The 21,164-nt window shown below is 52.4% G+C and overlaps 1 protein-coding gene across 3 annotated transcripts in view; it reads left to right on the forward strand.

Moving 5' to 3' along the window:
* Positions 1-18,026, forward strand: part of KIAA1755 (KIAA1755 ortholog) — a 42,228-nt gene extending 24,202 nt beyond the window's left edge. For all 3 annotated transcript variants that reach the window (XM_029221952.1, XM_029221953.1, XM_029221954.1), the window contains 9 exons: positions 1,172-1,265; positions 2,176-2,259; positions 3,842-3,958; positions 5,671-5,769; positions 6,611-6,759; positions 9,469-9,607; positions 10,635-10,757; positions 11,403-11,621; positions 15,115-18,026. In XM_029221952.1, coding sequence (XP_029077785.1) covers positions 1,172-1,265; positions 2,176-2,259; positions 3,842-3,958; positions 5,671-5,769; positions 6,611-6,759; positions 9,469-9,607; positions 10,635-10,757; positions 11,403-11,621; positions 15,115-15,816 — 1,726 coding nt within the window. In that variant the 3' untranslated portion in view covers positions 15,817-18,026. The remainder of the gene's footprint in view (positions 1-1,171; positions 1,266-2,175; positions 2,260-3,841; positions 3,959-5,670; positions 5,770-6,610; positions 6,760-9,468; positions 9,608-10,634; positions 10,758-11,402; positions 11,622-15,114) is intronic.
* Positions 18,027-21,164: the final 3,138 nt, after the last annotated feature.

The raw sequence follows: 21,164 nt of genomic DNA on the forward strand, positions 1-21,164 counted from the left end.
GCCCTGGCCTCACCTCCGAGAGCCTCCTCTCACTGTCTGCTATGGCACCGCCGTGTACCTCAGTTTCCCCCCCAGGATAGGGATGACAGCAGACATTGACATGCCTGTTACACTGCGCAGTCCCTGAGTACTTTACAGTAATGAATCCATCAGTCCTCAGCACAGCCCCCTGAAGCCCGCACGATTATTATCCTCCCAGATAGGTGAAACAGCGTGCCCGGGTGACTGCCATAGCTCCACCCACCCCCCCCACTGGCCACCTCTGGTTTCGTCTGTGAACTGGGTGGTTGTAAGGCTTGAAGGCGGTTGGGGGTTATTTTCCCAACTTGGCTGAATGGTCAGGGCACTTGGAAGCATAGACTCCCTGGCTCCACCCCCAGCCTGCTGGACAGATTTCTTGGGGGGTGGAGCGGGGGTGGGGGTGAGGAATTGGTATTTTAACAAGTCCTGCAATTGGGCCACTTTGGAAAATCCTAAGGTAATCACTGAAAAGTGCACTGTGAACCCATGAAGGTGTTTTGGCTGCAAGTAACAAATTCCAATTCAAAATGTCTTACCTGCTAAGGAAATGTATCAGTCTATGTCTCTGCCTTATATCTCTTTGTAAGAACTTTTTTACGGAGAGGATATCTTTCCCAAAAGCCCCCAGCAAACATCCCCTCACATCTCATTGGCCAGAAAATGTCACATGTTCCCTATCTAAACCAATCATTGGCCAGGGGAATTGGGTCTACTGTGGGCCTCAACCAATCAGAAACCAGCCCCTGGCGGAGGGGGGACGTGATTATATGGAGGGAATTGGATTCTTGAACAAAGTGAACCTTCTGCCCACACAAAAGGGGTGGATGAAGGTTAGGTGACTCCTACTGCAACTGGGATAGTAACTTATAGTTCATGATTATTAGGGTGTAAGAGAGAGCTGTGTGAGGCACTGTGGGAGTGCCGAAGAGGGAATAACGGATGCTGCCTGGAGAAGAATCATGGAGGGCTTCCTGGAAGTGGTGTGTGTCAGGGGCACAGGGAGGCACTGGAACTTTGTCCCATGGGATGAAGAGTTCACCAGTGAACCCAGGCTTCTAGCAGCCAGTTTCCCTCACCTTCCACTAGGTCCTTCCCCCTCGAGGGCCCTAGTTCATCCAGCAAGACTCTCAATTCTGTTTACCACCCACAGGCCTGAAGATAAAACCGAGGGGCTGGCGGTCGTGATTGATGCCAGGAAACAGCCCCCACATCCTGGTCTGGTCAGTGCCTTGCAGGCCACCCAGGTGAGTGGGAGGTGGACAGCCTCAGCCTCGCAAGTCTTGCGAGCACCGGGGGCCTTAGGATATTCACAGATCCTGAGAGGCTCAGAGCTAGGACCAGGAACCCAGGTAGGGAGTCTTAGCTGCACATAACAGAAACCCCAGCCCAGCCATGCTTAAAGACAAAGGTCATTCATTGGTTTATCTGACTCGACTGTCCGGGAGTTAAACCCAACTTCAAGTATGGCTTGATTCAGGGACTCAAATATTGCCACCAAGATCGGGTTTCTATCTCCCTATTTCTGGCCCCATTCTCCTGGGAGAGTGCCATTCTCAGCCAGGTCCCCCTCTTGGTGGCAGTGTGATTCCCTGCAGCTCTAACTTCATATGGGCTTTCATTTAAGTCCGGTAGGAAAGAGTGATTCTTTTCCCAGAAGTCTCAGCAAAAGTTTCTTTGTGTCTCCTTAGCCCAGATTCGCTCAGCTGTCCATCCATCAGCCAATCTCTGTGTCAGGGGAATGCGACATACTGATTGGCTTAGGCTTAGCTCATGAACTGAGAATGGGGGAGGGAAGAGATTGCTAACTCACCAGTATGGGCAGCAGCATAAATGGAAGTTTGGCATATGCTCACCTCATGACCTCCACGCCCAAGTCCTTCTCCCTTTACAGATGGGGAAACTGAGACCCAGAGTGGGTGGGGCACCTGGGAAGTTTGCAGTCCAGCTTGGACCTGCTGTTCTCTTGACTTCCAGTGACTCCCAATAAGTCATTTGACTCACCCTCCAAAAACGGATCCAAGCCCTCCATACTGCATAAGGGTCCCAGCCATGGGGAACCCTCACCCCATCCCTGTGGCCCATTTGCCTACGTCTTAGCCGGGAGGCTCAGTGAAAGCCTAGGCAGATCAGCTCTGAAATGATTCTCTCCAACAGACTCTGGTCCCAACCTCCATCCGTGCTGTGCTCTTCCTGGGGGAGCAGGAGGCCGCTCTCCAGCTGGAGGCATCTGACATCCAGGTGAGGGGGAGGCAGCATCGGCTGCGGCGGAGGGGAGGTGGGCTGGAGCTGAGCTGGGGTGAAGAATGGCAGAATTCACAAGCTAGGAGAGGCCCTGAAATAATCAAGGGTAGGTCCATTAGATACGAGTCCAGGATGCTACAACTCTACTGCCCAGCCCCCATGGCAAGCATTGCCAAATCAGCCCCAGAATTATTTCTCCCTGGCAACCCTAGCAGCTGCCGGTGGGCACGACCACGTGATTGAGAGCTGTGCGCAGCATGAAACCCACTTGAAAGCTTCATCTTGTCAACCCCTCCTCCCTTCTTCTCAGATGGGGAAACTGAGGTCCAAGGCCACACAGCAAGCTAGAGGGGCTGTTTCCACACCTCACCTGGCCCTTCCTGTATCTCTCTTCCCTAGTTTCTCTCAGCATCTCCAACTTAGATGCTAAGTTGATTCGGGACTTCACGGGAAAGAGCACTGCGGCTCCCTTTAATCAGTGCCATGTACCACAGTCACAAGCGTGGGCACCCTGCCCTCTGCCCTGTTTCAGGAAATGATTTTATTTTATTATTATTATTATTTTTTGCGGTACGCGGGCCTCTCACTGTTGCGGCCTCTCCCGTTGCGGAGCACAGGCTCCGGATGCACAGGCTCAGCGGCCATGGCTCATGGGCCCAGCTGCTCCGCGGCATGTGGGATCTTCCCGGACCGGGGCACGAACCCGTGTCCCCTGCATCGGCAGGCGGAATCTCAACCACTGAGCCACCAGGGAAGCCCCAGGAAATGATTCTAAAGGTCTCCTTCTACCTCCTGGTTAACAAAGAGGCACATTGTAAACCAGAGACGTACTTTTCAAGCTTTTAGGTGCCTATGAATTTCTTGGGGATTGTCCAAGTGCAGGTTCTGATTAAGTAGGTCTGGATGGGAGCTGGGATTCTGCATTCTAACGTGTTCCTAAGTCATGCTGGTGCTGCTGGTCCGTGGACCACACTTTAAATACCAGGCATGAAAAATGGGCTCCAAAACGCCACAGAATTCTCCCCATGCCAAGCTTAGGTATCTGGAGCCATTCATAGCATAAGCCTCAAGCATCACTGCCTGGGAGATGCAGTCACCTAGTCCCTGCTCCATGTCTAAGGGGATACTGTTAGGATTTGGTGGCCTTTCTCAACAGCCCCAAGAAGATAGTACCTTGATGGGTCTCCAGAGAACAGTACAATGATTACAAAGAAGTTACAGGACATGGGCCAGCTTCAGTCTGTTTGTTTGATTGCCTGGACACCTGTGCTGGGAAGGAGCCCAGCTCAGAAGGAAGGAGTTCCGTGATTGATTAATGTCTGCTTCGGGCACAGGCTAGGACAGTGGCAGTACGAATGCTGTTTATTTGCCATTTCTTACCCAGGGTGTGGTTCTCAATTTTGATTTGTCAGAGTTTCCAGAGAAGATCCCTTGCCCAGAAAGCAGCTCTTAAAGCCAGGGCCAGCCTTACCCATGGGAAGTGGAGTGGTGCTGGGGCGTGGGTCTGGGCAGGACCTTCTCAAGCATCTGTCTCTACACTGAGTCCCCTGGTCCTTCTGACTTGCTTCTTTGTCTGCAGGTAGAGGTGCTGACCTCACTGAAGGCCCTCAGCCGCCACGTGGACCCCAGCCAGCTGCCCATGGCCCTGGAAGGCCCCTTCCCCTACTGCCACGGTGAATGGGTGCAATTCTTCCAGGTATCTACCATCACAGCCTTCACCCCACACCCTCACCCCTTCTGTTTCTCCCTTCACCATCCTGCCCCATGGGTCCACTGAACTTATCAGGTTCAAAGACAGTCATTGAACAAGTGTTTATAATGAGGGTGCAGAGTGGAAGGGCCAGAAGCTCTGGGGCCAGGAGGCCTGGGTTTCAATCCCAGCTCTGCTGTGTGACCTTGGGTAAGTTACACACCTTCTCGGAGCCCTCTTCCTCAATGACGAAATGGGACTGATGTGAGGCTTGAGTTCATGTGTGTAAAGAGCTTAGAAGAGTGTCTGGCACATGCTAAGAGTGATGTTAGTGTTAACTGCAAATACATTTACAGACATCTGCTTTGTGGACACACAAAACTCGGGGAGCTTGGGGTCTGGTGAGGGAGGCAGATGTGCTCACTCCTGTAAGAGGGAGGAAGTAAGGAAACTTCCAGGGCTGGGCTCCTTTCCTGTGTGACCTCAATCCTTCCTCACCGCAACCCTGCGAGGGGGCACCTCATGCCCAATTTAACCCATGAGGATGCGTAGGATGGGCACAACTTCCACAGCCACACACAGGAGCTTATGGGCTTTAACCGCACCAGGACCAGTGCCCATAGCTGCCCGCCCAGGGCTTTCTCTAGACCAGGGCGGCTCGACTTCAGCACTATTCACATTTGGGGTCAGATCATTCTTTTCTGGGGGAGCTGTTTGTGCGCTCTCATGTGATTAGCACCGTCCTTGGTCCCTACCCACTCTGACAATAGCATCCTCCAAATTATGACAACCAAAAGTGTCTCCAGACATTGCCAAATGTCCCCTGGGGTACGAAACCATCACGCACGGAGAACCACTGGTCTATAGTCTAACATGGCTGTTTGCTTATTTGCTTTCGGCCTGGTTCTCTTCTTTTTAAGATTGGGTCTATTTTTGAATGGATCCTGTGTTCAAAATTCAAATGGTACAAAAGGGTATATACTGAAAAAAATCTCTTTTCCTATTTGTCCCACAGGCCCCCAGTTCCCCTCTCCAGAGGCCTCCAATTAATCCAGAGGCTTTTGAACTATATTTTTGCTTTAAAACCTCCCCTTTAAATGAAATCTTACCTATAGAGCCAGCATATAAAACTGATAATGAGGATGAGTATCAGTGCTATTCTAAGTGCCTGGCACAAATAAACCCATTTAGTCCTCCCACAAGCCTCTAAGGCAGGAAATGGGGAAATGATCCCATTTTGCAGAAGAGGAAGTAGAGGCACAGAGAGGTTAAGAAACTTGCCCAAGGCCTCAGAGCTAGTAAGTGGTGGAGCTGGGCTGAAGTGGGATCCGGAGAGGATGTCCTCTACCCCTGCCCTCTCACCCCCTCCTACCATTCCCTCTCCCACAGGCCTGGGAGTAGGTCAGGCCTGTCTTCTCTCTTTTTCTCTCTCATTCCCAGCATGAGTGGTTCTCAAACTGTGGTCCCTGGACCAGCAGCATCAGCGCCACCTGGGAACCTGTTAGAAATGCACACTCTCAGGCCCCACCCCAGAGAAACTAAACCAGAAACTCAGGAGGAAGGCTCAGCAGCCTGCTTTCTAACTGACTTTCCAGGGGATTCTGATGCAGCTAAAGTTTGAGAACCACCACCCGCGTGTCCTCCTGGTGGGAGGAGAGGAGAGGCACGCTCTTCACTGGCCCAGGCTAACATCCCCACTCTGGCCTCCTTTCCTGCAGAAGCTGGACCCTTTCCTTGCTGACCTCCGCCAGGCCTCCTCGCTGCTAAAGGCTTCCATCAAGGAGTTTGAGAAGGGTGACCCCCCTGGAGGGGTGCAGGTGAGACAAGAGCCCGAGGTGGGGAAACCACACCACATCCCTTATTTCATGGACCAAGGGCTCAGTGAAGGGACTCTGTTTTCATTCATTCATTCAACCGATATTTACTGGACAGTCACCATGTGTCACGGCCTGGAGACCCAGCCTGGGGCAAATCGACTTGTCCCTGCCCTCCTGGGGCTTATGGTACAGTGCGAAAGGTCATAATTTTAAAAATAAACAGAAATGGACATGTCATTACAAGTGATGCTGAATGCTGTGAAAGTAAGATTGAGAAAAACGGGGAAGGAGGGTATAGAAGTTGAGCCTTGAAGGATGGGACGGAGCCATGGGACTTGGTCTGTGCTTGGTCTGTTCAGGAAGAGCAAGGAGGCCAGTATGGAACAGAGTGGGGGAGGGGAGGATAGAACGAGAGGATCTTCTGGATCCACGGGGCTGTATCAGGGAGGAGTTGGGTTGGGATTTGATTCTAAATGGGCAGAGAAGCCGCTGGAGAGTTCTAAGCAGCGGCACTGGGATGATCAGATTGGCTCTTTGAGATCCATCCGGCTGTCATTCAGAGAATAGACTGCAGGGGGAGCCAGAGTACCACAGAGAGATCAGTGAAGAGGCTGGGATGGGCGTCCCAGCAAGAGATGATGGTGCTTGGACCAGTGAGGTTGCCACGGTGATGAGAGCAAGCTTGGCTTGAGGAGATGTTTTAGAGATAAAAAGGAGAGACTTTCTGTAGAACCTTGAACGCCAAACTGGGGGAGTCAGGCGTGATTGGGGTGTGGGGAGCCCTGGAAGGTTATAGAAGGAAAGTGGGGTTTGAGCCGCAGGTACCTCCCTACCCTGGCAGGAGGCCTCCAGGTGTCTGAGCAAGTCCAAGGAGCTGATGGAGGCTGTGCTGAGGGACCCAGGCCTGTTGGGCCTCCAGCGGGAAGGTGGAGCCACCCTGGCCAGGCTGCGACAGGAAGGCAGCAGGCTGAACTTCAACCCAGACATCAGGTACGGACACCAGGCTTTTCCTTCCCCGCCCCATCCTGTTCCCCAGGCTGGGACTCAGGGCTGGGGTCACTTTGCTGAGGGGACACATACGGTGGGCTCTGAAGATGCCCAGGATGGGGTGTTTGCCAGGCCCATATCCTGGACTGAGGCCTGATCACGGGCCCCCAGCCTATACCTTGGCAAGTCCCTTCACTGCTGCCCCTCCTCAGCCCAGGCATCAGAGGACAGCACCCCCATTTCTGGTCACTGTCATAGACCAAGGATGCTCTCTGACCCAGACACTGGGCTGAGCCCCTTTAAGAGCCCACTTCTTATTCCTCAGAAGACCGCGTGAGGCTCACATCCTCCTGTTTGGCTGATAAATACCTGAGGCTAAGCGAAGGGAAGTAACAGCCAGACCAGCTGAGCACTAACCCCTGCACCGCCCTACCCTTCGTGGCAGGGGCCAGGGGAACCTCGTGCTGTGCCAGGGTCACAGAACCACAGAGCAAGAAATACGCATTCCTAGAAAGAACCAATTTTCTTAAATTTAGGAGTGGGGTGGAGGAGAGGTGCAAATCAGTAATTAAATCAGCCAGTAGTTGTATATATTTTATCTCTGTTAGAATGAACACTACTACAAAGTTTGCATAATCCAAGAACGTTTTATTTATTTAACCTCCTCCTCTCAATAGCACTTAGTATGAACACAGCATTGTTCTGAGGGCTTTAAGAATATTAATGTGGTTAATTCCCACCCACGAAGGGGCTCCGAGTATTATCCTCATTTTACAGTGGAGGAGCCTGAGGTTCAGAGAGAAGTTAAGTGACTTGCCCAGGGCCACACAGCTGGGATGTGGTGGGGCTGAGACTTGAACCCAGGCAGCCTAGCCCAGAATCTTGAACACACCACCCTGACCTCTGCCCACAGAGAGATTCATGCTGATGTGAGCGCTGGGCGGCAGTGGACCCTGGTGCTCGGTGTGGAGTTGTCCTCACTGCCCCTCACACAGCCTGGTGGGACTGGCACTGCCTTTCCCAGCATGCCCCTGCCTCACTGACTGGGCCCCCAAGCCCCTTTGGTCCAACATAGGCCCCACCAGACCGTTGGCCACCAGCAGCTCCACCAGGGAGCGCTGTGGTCCCGCGTGAGCCTCTGCGTGTTTCTTAGGCAGCTCCTGCCTGCCTGCCCGTTTCTCCCTCCCTTTGCCAGACAGACTGGCATTTTCCATCCCGTTCACGCACCCTGGGTGCTCACCCCTTCCGTGGAAGGGCAGTGACCTGTGGGAAGCTACAGTCAGATAAGGAGGCTTAGGGCAAGGCTCCCTCCAGGAAAACGGGCTCTCCTTCCATCTCCTCTTTTTCCTTTTCCTTCTAAAGGACCCCAAGGGCAGAGGAGGGTGGGGTGGGATTTGAGGGGTGTTGGGAAAGCCCTGAGATTCCTCCCTTCACCCAAGTTTCTCCTGAAATCCCATCTGCATCCCTTCATTTATGTCTTGCTGGCTTTGATCATTTTTTAAAATCATGTGCGGAAAAGGCCGTGGACTGAGTTCCAATTCAGACTGCCATGCATATGAGTCAGAACCTCTCTCTGGAGGATCAGTTTTCCTATGTGTAAATGTTTTCCTATCTGTAAAATAGAGGCCAGAATGGAGAGGTGTGTTACAGCCACTCGCCATCATTACAATAGAAATAACAAGCGCCTTGTAAATAAGTTCATTTGTACCATTTTTTTAGATTCCACATATAAGCAAATGAACTTATTTACAAAACAGAAATAGAGTCACAGAAGTAGAAAATAAACCTGTGGTTACCAGGAGGAAGGGGGAGGGAGGGATAAACTGGGAGATCGGGCTTGACATATACACACTATTGTATATAAAATAGATAACTAATAAGGACCTACTCTATAGCACAGGGACCTCTACTCAATACTCTGTAATGACCTATATGGGAAAAGAATCTAAAAAAGAGTGGATATATGTATATGTATATGTATAACTGATTCACTTTGCTGTTCAGCAGAAACGAATGCAACATTTTAAATCAACTATACTGCAATAAAAATTAATTAACAAAAGTAAAAGAAATAACAAGCGCTAACAGCACCGTGGGCCAGGCACTGTGTTAAGTGTTTTGAGTGCGTGAGGGCGGGTTTGCCTGAGGAGCTTCGGAAAGCGCTGAGGTCCAGGCCACTCTCCGAGCAGGACTCCGGTGGGTCGGGGAGGGGCCCGGGCATTGAGATTTTTAAAGCTCCCAGAGCAGGTTCTAATTGTGTTGCCAGGGTTGAGAGCCAAGGGGTTAGATCCTTTAATTCTCACAACCCCCCTGTGAAATGGGTTCTGTTATCCCCATTTTTTATAGCTGAAGAAACGGAGACAGAAAGGTTGAGAAGTTTGCACAAGATTCTGTTACTAGAAGGTAGCAGGGCTGGGATTTGAACCCAGATCTCTCCAGCTCGGTTCATACCCTCCTGGGGAAAGGGAGGGTCATTTGGTTTCTCGCTGTGTCCTCTGGTCCTCCCAGTCCCACGGAAGGCCAAGGCTGAGGCCCAGAGAGGTGTAGGGACCTGCCCAAGCTCACACAGCAAGCCAGCAGCTGAAATACCCAGGCCAGGGCCACAGAGCTGGTGGGAGCCGCGGAGGCATGCCTATGCTAGGCAGGAGTGCTGGGGCTCCGGGGCAGGGGGTCAGCATCTTGGGTTTTCTCTCACACTCCTCGGCCTCCCAGGAGCCATCTGGCCGAAGCTGCTGCCCTGTACAGCCTCGTGGATGAACAGCTGCATGTCCTCGTCACTGTGTCCAACCACCTCCTGAGGAGGCTGGAGCTCCGCGTCCGCCTGGGCCGCCTGGAAGCTGCCATCCACCAGGTGAGAGAGGAGGAAGCTGGCCCTGGGACGTGACGGGGTGGTGGGCGGCTCCTGCCTCTCCAGGCCCCACTCCAGCCAGGCGCTTTGCTCTCGTATAACGACAGCAGGCAGGCATTCTTGGAGCACATGACATGCACTCCATAGTGCTTGATAGGTGAAGACATAACTCCAGAAGCTGCATTTTTTAAACACCAACTTTGCGCCAAGCCCTGGGCCAGAGCCTTTGTGTCCATCACCGCTTTCCAACCTCATCCTTTACCAGTGATGTGGGGAAGATGCTAGGATTTCTCCTACTCATTGATAAGGACACTGAGACTGGGAGACATTATGTCATCTGCCCGTGGTCGCACACCTAGGGGTCTGATCCTGGAGCCCACACCTGGCACCACTCTGTCCAACTGTTGATGCCTAGAACCAACACATCCCTTCATGCTCTGGGCCGTGGAACAGAGTGTGCCTGGAACCAGATGGCCTGGTTCCAGTGCTGGCTCTAGCACTTACAAGCGGTGTGACCCTAGACAAGGTATTTAGCTATTCAGTGCCTCGGTTTCCTCACCTGTTAAATGGGGGATAATATTAGTGCCTGCCGCCTGGGGCTTTGTGAGGATAAAGTGGGTGATGCTCTTTTAAGACACCCCAGAATACGAAGAAGACTTCTGCTTATGGGATCGAGAGCCATTTTACCCCCTCTGTCCTTCCTTGAATCCTCACGTCTACCCCATTTTGCCACTGAATAAACTGAAGCCCAGAAAGGAGAAGTGACTTGTGCAGTTCACACAGGGATTTCATGGCAGGGCCGTGCACCTTCCTCTGGCGCTGTTTGGATGGTGAGAACCACGCCCCACCCCCACCCCAAGCTGTCTCTTCTCCTCCCCAGAATTGGGAGGGTTTCAGTCCAGGCCGGTGGCATAGGCCCAGCCCCCAGATGACTGAGGACAAGACTTCAGCTTCCCAGGAAGGTGGCAAACTGGCCTAAGGATGTCTCCTCAGCAGCCCCTCATGTCCAAACCTCCCTCCCCTGCCCCAGGTCAGCAACTGGATGGAGCAGGAAGGAAGCCAGTGCCTGCAAGTGCTAACCCCCAAGGACGGAAGCTTGGAGACAGTGGAGAAAGCCCACGCGGAGTTTGAGGACTTCTTCCTTCAGGCTGCGGTGTGTTTCTAAAACTGAGGGGGGGAGGAGCAGATAGAGAGGGCAGGAGATGGGGGTGGCACTGCGGGGGAAAAGTTGCGGAGGCGGGAAAGTGGAAGAAAGCTTCCCAAGACAGTGAGGAGAGCAACTTGGAACACAAAGCATTCAGCTTAGATATTGTCTCCTCCAGGAAGCCTTCCCTGACTACCAAGTACAAAGATGACCCATCTCAGAATGCCTGGAGGGCTTCTTAAAATACACATTCCAGGGTCCTACCCTAGCCCTACTGAGTCAGCCTCAGAGCTGGGGTGGGGAGAGAGAATCTGCATCCTTGATGTGCTGGGTCCTGGGGCACAGGGTGATTCAGCCTCTGTTTCAGCCCTCGGGGAACTTCCAGGCCAGTGGAGGGCAGAGACAAGATGGGGGGCTGGGGGCAACAGGGAAATAGCCAGAAAAGGAGAACTGTGGGGACACAGGTGAGGAGCCTGTAACCCAGACTCTGGGGTTGGAGAATTTTGCCAGAAGAGGGTGACGCTAAGCAGAATCCCAGCAGGCAAAGTAAACCCTGGGTTCCCATTTTATAGATGAGGAAACTGAGGCTCAGGAAGTCTCATAACCCGGTAGTAAGGCTGGAGCTGAGTAGACACCCCTCCCCTCCCTGCTCAGGCCCAGTACCGCCGTGGCCTGGAGCTGTGCAAGCAGGCGGCCCAGCTGGGAGCTGCAGCCAGGGCCAGGGAGGCGGGAGGAACAGAGCTCCCGGAGCTGGCAGGCTTCACCTTCACCCAGCGGGCCTTCCAGGCTAAGCTGACGCACTTCTACATGGCAGCCGAGCGGCAACGCACAGACCTGGAGACGCTGCTCCACCTCCACCACTTCTGCAAGAAGGTGAGCCTGGCGGCCCACCTGCATAAACTCCCAGCTCCCCCAACACCTAGGATGTAGGGTGGGGGCAGGGAACAGCCTAGACACAGCACTAGGCTCTTTTCATTCCATAGTCCCGTGAGGGGGAAAACACATTACCTGCATTTTCCAGAAGGGAAACAAGGTTTGCAAGGTTAAGTTACCCTCCTTAAACCAGGTCCAGCTAATCCCTGACCCCAGCTTGTCCCACTACACAGGCAGTCTCCCAGTGACCCAGATATCATCTCTCAAAGGAAATCACCTGCTTCTTAAACGTTGGGATTAGGGGAAGGATCCTGGGGATTTCTGAGAATCTGATCAAAGCCATAGACTTTCCCTCCACACATAGACCTCTGCAGGCAACTTCACAGGGTCAGGACCAGGCTCAGAACCTTGATCTCGTCCCACCCCTCTATTACAGTGTTAGGGAAGCAGGATCAGAGAAGTGCCATCACTTAGCCAAGGTCACACAGCAAGCCATGGCACCATTCTTGTGCTCTTTCCCATGCCCCACCTTGCCCTGCACATACGGGTTGGAGGGGACAGCTGGGGAAGGAAGGAAGGAAGGGACAGTTGGCTGAGGGTGGGCCAGAGGCTGCTCTGAGCATCCTCAGAACAGAGGCCTCAGTCCTCACCAGGAACCCAGCGTTTGGCCAGGAGGGAGGAGGAGGGGGTAGGGCTACTGGGGCAAGGGTCGGGGGCCTGGGCAGAGGTGAGTTAGGAAGCAAGAATAACTCCATTACTTTGCATCTGTCATCTCTTGGAACCCAATGTGGCAAGGTTGACCAGCTCCATTGTACAGATGAGGAAACTGAGGGCCCAGAGAGGGGCAGCACCTTGCCCAAGGCCACACAGCTAGAGAAAAGAAGAGCTGGAATTTGAACCCAGATGTGTCCATGTGCTATGTTCTTCTGCAAAGGAGAGGGAAATGACAAACAGTTCTTGTGTCCAAGCAGACGTGATGACGATGGTGATGAGGGTTAGATGACTATTATGGGGTAGCCCACATTATTGACTGTGTTCACCACGCCAGACCCTCCTAAAAGCACTTTGCATACCTTGCCCGATTTAATTCTCATCATATCTTTGTGAGGGAGGGGCACCAACCTTGTTTCCATTTTACAGATGAGGAAACTAAGGTCCAAAGAGGAAAGTGGCTTTCTCAGCATCCCCTAGCCCGGTTGGTCAAGCAGGATTTGACTTCAGAGCCCCCGCCCCTCTTAAATCCATTTAGCCAAATCCCTCGTTTTTCTGATGGGGAAACTGAGGCCTAGGGGGAGCAAGGGAGCAGCCTGAGAGAGCTGTAACCCAGATGAGACAAGAACCCAGACCTCTGGCCTGGGCCCAGTGCCCTCAGCTGCCCCTCGCACTGGCCACTGACGATGGGGCGTGGGAAGAGCCTGACCCCAGCCTCCCAGCTGTCAGGCCAGCCCAGCACACAGGGCACCAAGAACACAGATGCTTCGGGGGCAGCGGGAGGGACTCAGTCAACTCACACCTGGGGCACTGGGAGGACAGGCCACTGTCTCCCTCAGGCAAGGGAGGTAGATGTGGGCAGAGGCAGCGAAGGGATCCCCCGTGCCCAGCTGTTCAGAAGTTAGAGAGCGAGACAGCAGGAGGATCTGAGACTTAGAGTCAGGGATATGCCTGCATGGGCTCTGTGACCTCAACAGTGGCCTTCACTGCTCTGGGCCTCAGCTCCTTGTCAAGAATAATGATGATAATAATAACAACCAATGCTTAGGTACGGAGTTCTTATTGTCTGCAGGCCCTGTTCTAGTCATTTCACATATGGTATTATGGTCACACCAACCCTGTGAGGCAGGAAACCCAGAGAAATCAAGTCACTGACCCAGGGTCACACAGCTAGGAAGTGGCATAGTTGAGATTCGAACCCAGGTCATCTGGCTCTCGTGCAGAGAAGTGAGAATTAAATTAAATGTAAGTAACCCCTCCCCCTGCCCCTACACCCGACTTTGCTCAAATCTGGAATTATTATTTTTAACACCGATGTTAAATTATTGTTTTTAACATGGATGTACTGCTAATGTCATTAGCAGTAGTGGTAGGAGGAGTAATGCCTCATGGATTAAGGGGATCTGGAAGCTTCTCTCCCTTGTTTACTAATTTTAGCTGATTTCAGCCCCATCGGCCTTCCTTGGAGAAAGCAAACTGGCTCCAGCACTGAGGCCTTTGCACTGGCTGTTCCCTCAGCCTGGAAAGCTCTTCCCCTCGACAGCACCTTCTCCTCTCTGGCCCTGAATTTTAATCCGCACAGCAAGGGGTGGGGCAAGATGATTTCTGAGGTGTTCTCCACCTCTGTCCAGCTTGGCCTGGAATATCTGGTCCCAGACAGACAGACAGACAGACAGGACAGCTCAGTGCTGGGCTCAGCCCCAGGTGGAGCGCAGGCATGCGGCAGCTTTAGCACTAAATAATAATAACATGATTGTGTCGCTAACGGAGATTTATGGAGCCCTTTCCCAGCCATGAGCTCAATGTGCTTCTGCAAATATGAAGCCATTTATCTAAAGACAAGTTCCCTTAATCCGCGGAAAGATGGTTTCCTCGGAGAAAATTGTTCTCCAATCCCCACTGCCTAACAGCTTGCTGTTGGCTTCTAAATTAATGGAGAGAAAGATTATGTTTTTCACGAGCTGCTGGGAACATGTTGGCTCCTTTGCAACCTGTAGACATTTTGTGGGTGAAGTGGGTACAGGTAGGATCCTAAAATGCAGCAGAGGCCCGGCCAGAGCGAGGGGGCCTCCGGGCCTGGGCTGGCTGACAGTCTCACTGTGTGACTGCAAGGGCAGGGCCCTGCCTGGGCCAGTTTCTCCTGTGCAAGGAGGTGCTTGGAATATACCCTCTTGAGGGCTGGACAGGGCTGAGTTTGAATCCCAGCTCCTCCCTGACTTGCAGCGTGACCTGGGACAAGTGATTTCACGTGTGTGAGCCTCAGTTTCCTCCTCTGTAAAATGGGCTGCTGGTTCAGTGTGATCCTACATGAGATGCACAGAGCCTGGCAAACAGTCAGTGTTCAATAAATATTAGCCAGACTCCTCCCTCAGCACCACTTATGAGGGGTTCATACAATCTGAGAATCCAAATTTTCAGCACTCAAATTTTCGTGATTATGTATCACAACCTCTACTTTACTGAGGGGGAAACTGAGACCCAGAGAGGGGTGAGTCCTTGCTGGCCCCTAAGTCTGTAAGACTGTGCCTGAAGATCCCAAGGGTGCTGGGGACTGTTTCCCAGTGGGTAACGGAGGGTGGTGTTCCCTGGGGAAGAAAGGGAAGTATTGTCGTCATCAGCAGTGGAGAAAACCACAGCTGTGCTAAGAGAGGCCCTAACACTGATTGGACATTTTTGTATTAATTCAGTCTAGCTGTATTTGTTCTTTAAGCCTCCTCTTGGCTCAGGGAGGCCTATCCCTGTCCTCACGGAACCCCCATCTCCCTCTCTTCTTGTCTCCCAGATGACCTGGTTCCACATGGACTGCCAGGACCTGATGGCCCAGCTCAGGCTGGGCAAGGGCCAAAGGGCCGGCCCTGGGGACCAGCGCCGCCTCCACCGCTACCTGCAGCGCCTGGCGTCCGAGTTCCCTGCCGAGAAGCTCACGGCCATGCGGCTGCAGGTGGCCTCTCTAGGCTGGGAGGGCCTGGGCCAGGACCTGTGGGAGGAGGCCCAGGAGAGGCACGAGGAGATCCAGACCCTCCTGAAGAAGGCACTGGCCCACTGTCCATGCCCGGCAGGTCCCCCTTCCCACCCGGCGGGCCTGGAACTCAGAGGGGCGGCCGCCAAGGGCCAGGGCCTGAATGGAGAAGTCACTTACAAGGGAAGATGGGACCTGCCCCTCCAGGACTCACTGGGTCTGGATCGTTCGCCAAAATCCTGTTGGCCTCCTTGGGCCCCCAGACGTATACAGAACAGAAATTTCCAAGCAGCCCCTCCACCCCAGGAAGCTGGGCAGTCTGTTGAAGCTGATGACGGCAGAAGCCCGCATGGGCCCCTGGATCCTGCCCCTGAGCGTTTTCTCACCACCTTCCTCTCCTGGCAGCGGCTCCCCAGGCAGAGTCAGATCCCCCGGCCCACTGGGGGCAGCTTCTCCTCGGAGGGGACAGACTCACAGACGTCTCTGGAGGACTCACCCCACACAAGTCCCCCTGCATCCCTCTAGCTGGGAGTTCCCGTCAATCACACCAGGCTCCGGCAGGGATGGGTATGGTTCGGGTGGGGCCCAGCTAAAGACAGAGCTAGGGAGCCCTGGACCATCCGTCAGGACGTGGCTACTGAGTTTGGCCCGTGCTCGGTAGACAAGAAATCACGCCTGCTCCCGGCCCCAGGAAGCTCTGGGAAGACGCGACTCGTACACATTCAGAATAGTGAGAGTGGAGGGCAGGGCAGGACGCGGAAGAGCGTGAGATTGGCTCCAAAACCCTGGAGTCTCATCGTGGAAAGAGCTGTTGGTACAGATCCTTCCAGAGATCTCCGACTTAGGCAGAACCCCACCTGGGGTTCAGGGGTATGTAAGCTTCCCCTTGGGGCACAAGGGGCAAAGTTGCCCTCATAACAGAACCCAGGGTGGGGAGATTGGGGGAGTGGCTTCTTGTCTTAGGGTCCTACGAAACAGACCACACAAGGATTCGAGTGCGCATTTATTTGGCGGAGGAGCAGGGGAGCGAGTCTGGGAACGGAATAAAGGGGGTGCTGTCAAGTGAATTACCACATGTAATTTATCCACTGACGCCACTGGCCTCGGACAAAGAGAATCACCTGCTGGAGGCCAGTCAGTGTGCAAGGAAGGGGTAAGGGGGGGGACTGTCTGCTGCACCTCTGCTCTGTCACTTGGCTTCTCCAACAGACATGAGCATCAGTCTCAAGTTCAAGGAACCCCAGAGAGGACCACCTCCCTCTCCCATGATCTCTGCCTTCTTCCCCTCCCCACCACAGCTCCTCAGACCCACCCCGAAGCCCGACCTCTCTTTAGGCACAGCCTCTGGTGCCTGGCGTCACCGGGTTCTGCTATGGTTGGGGCTGGAGGGTAGGGAGCCTTGTCCCCATCCAGCAGGTGGTGCGGGAGGACAGTGGGAAGAGGCTTGAGATGCTCTGATTTCAGATAGAGCATCTAGAAGACAGCCCAGAGTGACCATGGCTAGCGCCTCCCCTGAATGTCATTATCCTGAGAACGTGCGCCCATCTCTGCCCTAGGATGCATCACCAAGATGGCCTCTGGTAGCCCAGCTCTGGAATTTTCCTGGCTCCAGGAAGAGGGTAGGGTGTACATCCTCCCACAAGATGAGGCTGTGGAAGGAGAGGGAAGGAGGACCGGAGCGGGCCTGGGAGGACAAACAGGGTTTCTCAAGGGTAATCTCGGGCTTCCCTGGTGGCGCAGTGGTTAAGCATCCGCCTGTCAGTGCAGGGGACATGGGTTCAAGCCCTGGTCAGGGAAGATCCCACATGCTGCGGAGCAGCTAAGCCTGTGTGCCACAGCCACTGAGCCCACGCGCCACAACTACTGAAGCCCGCGCGCCTAGAGCCCGTGCTCCGCCACAAGAGAGGCCACCGCAATGAGAAACCCGCGCACTGCAACGAAGAGTAGCCCCCGCTCGCTGCAACTAGAGAAAGCCCGCATGCAGCAATGAAGACCCAACGCAGCCAAAAATAAATAAGTAAATTTTAAAAAAATTATTTAATAAAAGAGTAATCTCAGCAGAGAGAGCCACACAAACCTCAATGCCCAAAATGCCTTTGGGAATCTTCCAGGACTCAAGATTTTATCAAGAGTGGTCTGGGGCCTGTCTGCCTCAGAACCACGAGCAGAGCTGATCAAAGGCAGCGTCTTAGGGGATCCCACCCCAGATAGTTAAAACCAGACCCTTGGGGCAGTGGTGGCTGGAGTCTGCACGTGTAACCAAGTGCTCATGCAACACAGTGAGGTGGGGTGCTGTTGGGAAACCCTTGGGGCTAAGGCCTGAGCCGCCCCCAACCCCCACCCCAAGCCAGCTCTGATTCTTGCATTCCAGTCTCCTGCCTTCTGTCCAGACAGGCCTGAGGATGCAGGAGGCATTTGATCAGTCCATCTCCATCCAGGCCTGTTGCCTCAGAGGGGGGCCGAAGGCTCTTAAAATCCTGTTGCCATAGCAACAGCATCCAGCCAGTAGGGACCACAGGCAGGGAGCCAGGGTACCCGGGGTGCAAGGATGAAAACTGACTTCTGAGAGACTACAGTTATGGCTAGTGCTCAGGGGGGCTGAGGAGGGGTATGCATAATCCAAGAATCCTTGGGAGGGAGGGGCCCCCAAAGCCATCTTGTACATCCCTCTGTCTCCAGGAAGAGCCGAACGCCCATAATTTGTCTACTCACAGCAGCCCAAAGGGGAGAAGGGGATGCAGAAATGAAATATAATAATGAATAATAATACTACTAGCCAACATTTATTCTGCATTTTCTTTGTGCCTGACTTGGTGCTAAGCCCTTTAACAGCTTTGCAGGGCTTGCTGAAATGTTCACAACAATCCAATGACGCCAATACTAGTTTCACCCCATTTTACTGAGGAGGAAACTGCTTTTCAAGCTCCAGGGGTTGGTGGGCAAGAGGTGATAGGAGGAGCATGGCCTGGGAGTCAGGGACCTCACCTGACACTTCCGCCCTGCTGCCAGCTGCCTGTGTGACCCTGGGCAGGTTGCTTCCCCTTTCCGGCCCTTGGTTTACCCTATCTGTACAATCAGGTCATTGAATGGATAAGGATCTTTCTTGTCTTTGTAATCAGAGAGCCCAGCCTTTGAATCTGGGCTTAACAGCCTGGTGACTCTGAGCAGATGGCGGCCTCTCAGTTTTCCCATCTGTCCAATGGGTTTGTCAAGCCTGCTGGGCCAGGATAATAAGATCCTGGGATCTCTGAGCTCCACACCAGGCCTCTTCCTCTCCAGAGGGGTGGCCATCTTGTAAAGTCTGAGAAACCCACTGGGGCAGTGGTAGGACTGAACCCAAATTGTAGTTTAGGCACTTTACAGTTTACGGTGTATTTTTTGTCCATCCATTTCTTCATCCAATATTCCCTACAACCCTGAGGGCACAAAAGTTACACTGTAGGATGTCTCCATTTTACAGATGAGAAGACTGAGGACTGGAGAGGGGAGGTGACTGGCCCAAGGTCACACAGCAAGGAAAGGAAGGACTAGAGAAGGGAAAACCTCAGAATCTGGACCTAGTTCTTGTCCATGCCTAATACAGGAGAGCAAATGTCAGCCACTCTGAGGTGAGCACCCCACACCCTCATGCCTTCAAGTTACCCACATCAGACCCTGACAGGGTAGCAGGCAGTACAGGCTGCCCTCCTGAAACAGAGATGTTCTGTTCTCTGCGAGCTGTGAGCTGGCTTCCAGCCCAGGACAAACCCATCAGGCCCTAAACCCCACCCACTCCCAGCTGCAAAATAGCTGTCTGAGGCCAGAGACAGTGGGCCTCCCGGAGAATAAACAAGCCCTCTGGCTGGGCGGCAGGATCCTTGGATCCCATCCCCTTCAGTCTGGGGCATGACAGGGACCTGGGTGAATCACCGCACTTCCTCAGGCCTCATTTTCTCCATCTGTGAAGTGGGGGGATTGGGCAAGACCAGGGATGGCAAACGGGTGTCGTCTGGCCAGTGGAACTCCTGATCTGCCCTCCGAAGCCTGCCTCCCTCTCTGTGTACTGACCATGCATCCAGGCACCCAGGCTGAAAACCTGCAAGATGTCCTTGAACTTCCCCAGAGCCCCCAGATCCACCCCCCTCATCTCTCTCTAATCTTCTTCTTTCTCCCTCCACCTTCCCATCCTCATCCCAGTCTCCATCCTCTCTCCCCCGGACAGTTGTAACAGTATCCTCAGTGGTCCTCCTGCAGCCACTTGGGCCCTTTTATCCATCCTCCACAGAGAGGCTAGAGGGACCTTTGCAAAATGTAAAATAATGCCAGTCCCTGCTTAACAGAGCCCAGTGGCATCCCATGACTCTCCAGATAACCCCCATCCTGCCCATCACTGTAATCTACAAAGCTCTGTGGGGTCAGGCCTCTGCCCACCACTCTAGCCTCACCTTACTCCCCAGTCTCCATGTTCTCTGAGTTCCAACAACACTGACTTCCTTTTAGTTCCTCAGCCATTCCAAGCACTTTCAAGTTCCCCTAGAAGCACACCTGGCAACAAGGATTCAGGTACAGGTGATTTGCTGAAGAAGAGATCATGAGAGAAACCACAGGAAGGGGAAACAGGACAGAGAAGGGAAGGAAACCAATGTACAATTTCAGATCAAGGCTCAGCCTCTGCCTGATCACATGGGGAATGCTGGAGGGTATTTTTACACCTCCTGAGGCACTGCAGGCCTCTGCAAAAGCCTGCCATAAAAAGTAGGGTCCAGGAACCCTAGGGCAGTGCTTGCTTGGAGGAGGGTTGCTGGTGTGGGCCCATAGAAGATAATATTCTATATTACAAATATATAGAATGCTCTCACCACTAAATTATAAATTTTTAAAACTCCAACTTAGAAATAGGTAAAGGATCTGAATGAGCATTTCTCCAAATAAGATGCACAAAATTCTAATAAGGACATGAAAAAATGCTCAACCTCATTAGCCATCAAGGAAATACAAATCAAAACCACAATGAGATATCACTACACATTTACTAGGATGGCTAAAATTTAAAAGTCCAATAATAAACGTTGGCAGGATGTGGAGAAATTGGAACCCTCATACATTGCTGGGGGAATGTAAAATAACGCAGCTGCTTTGGGAAACAGTTGGGCAGGCCTTCAAATGGTTAAACATCCAGTTACGATATGACCCAACAATTCCACTCCTAGGTATACACCCCAAAGAAACAAAACCATATGTCCACACAAGAATTTCTACATAAATGTTTATAGCAGAATTATTCATCATAGTTAAAAGGAAGAAGCCACCCAAATATTGGTCAACCAATGAATGAATAAACAAAATGTAGTATATCCATACAAAAGGATGTGATTCAGCCATAAAAAGGAATGAAGTCACTTCCAAACTTATTCTCTGAAGCAAGCATTATCTTGATACCAAAGCCAGATAAATATATCACAAGAAAAGAAAAGTACAGGACAATATAACTTGTGAGTATAGATGTAAAAATCCTCAACAAGATACTAGCAAACCAAAGACAATAGCACATTAAAAGAATTATGCAGTGTGACCAAGTGGGATTTATCCCAGGTATGCAAGGGTAAAGATAAGAAAATCAATCAATGTAATATACCACATTAATAGCATGAAGGGAGAAAAACACGATCATCTCAGTTGTCTCAGAAAAGACATTTGACAAAATCCAACAGCTTTCGTGATTAAAAACAAAACAAACAAACAAACAAAAAAACAAGAACAACAAGAAAAAATACTACTCTGAAAGCAAGGAATAAAAGGGAACTTATTCAACATGATAAATGGCATTCATGAAAAACCCACAACTAAGATCAAACTCAATGGTGAAATACTGAAAGCTTTCTCCCTAAGGTCAG

The sequence above is a fragment of the Monodon monoceros genome, unplaced genomic scaffold (assembly GCF_005190385.1).
Source record: "Monodon monoceros isolate NGI ecotype Baffin Bay Population unplaced genomic scaffold, NGI_Narwhal_1 Super_Scaffold_13, whole genome shotgun sequence".
Lineage (NCBI taxonomy): Eukaryota > Metazoa > Chordata > Mammalia > Artiodactyla > Monodontidae > Monodon > Monodon monoceros.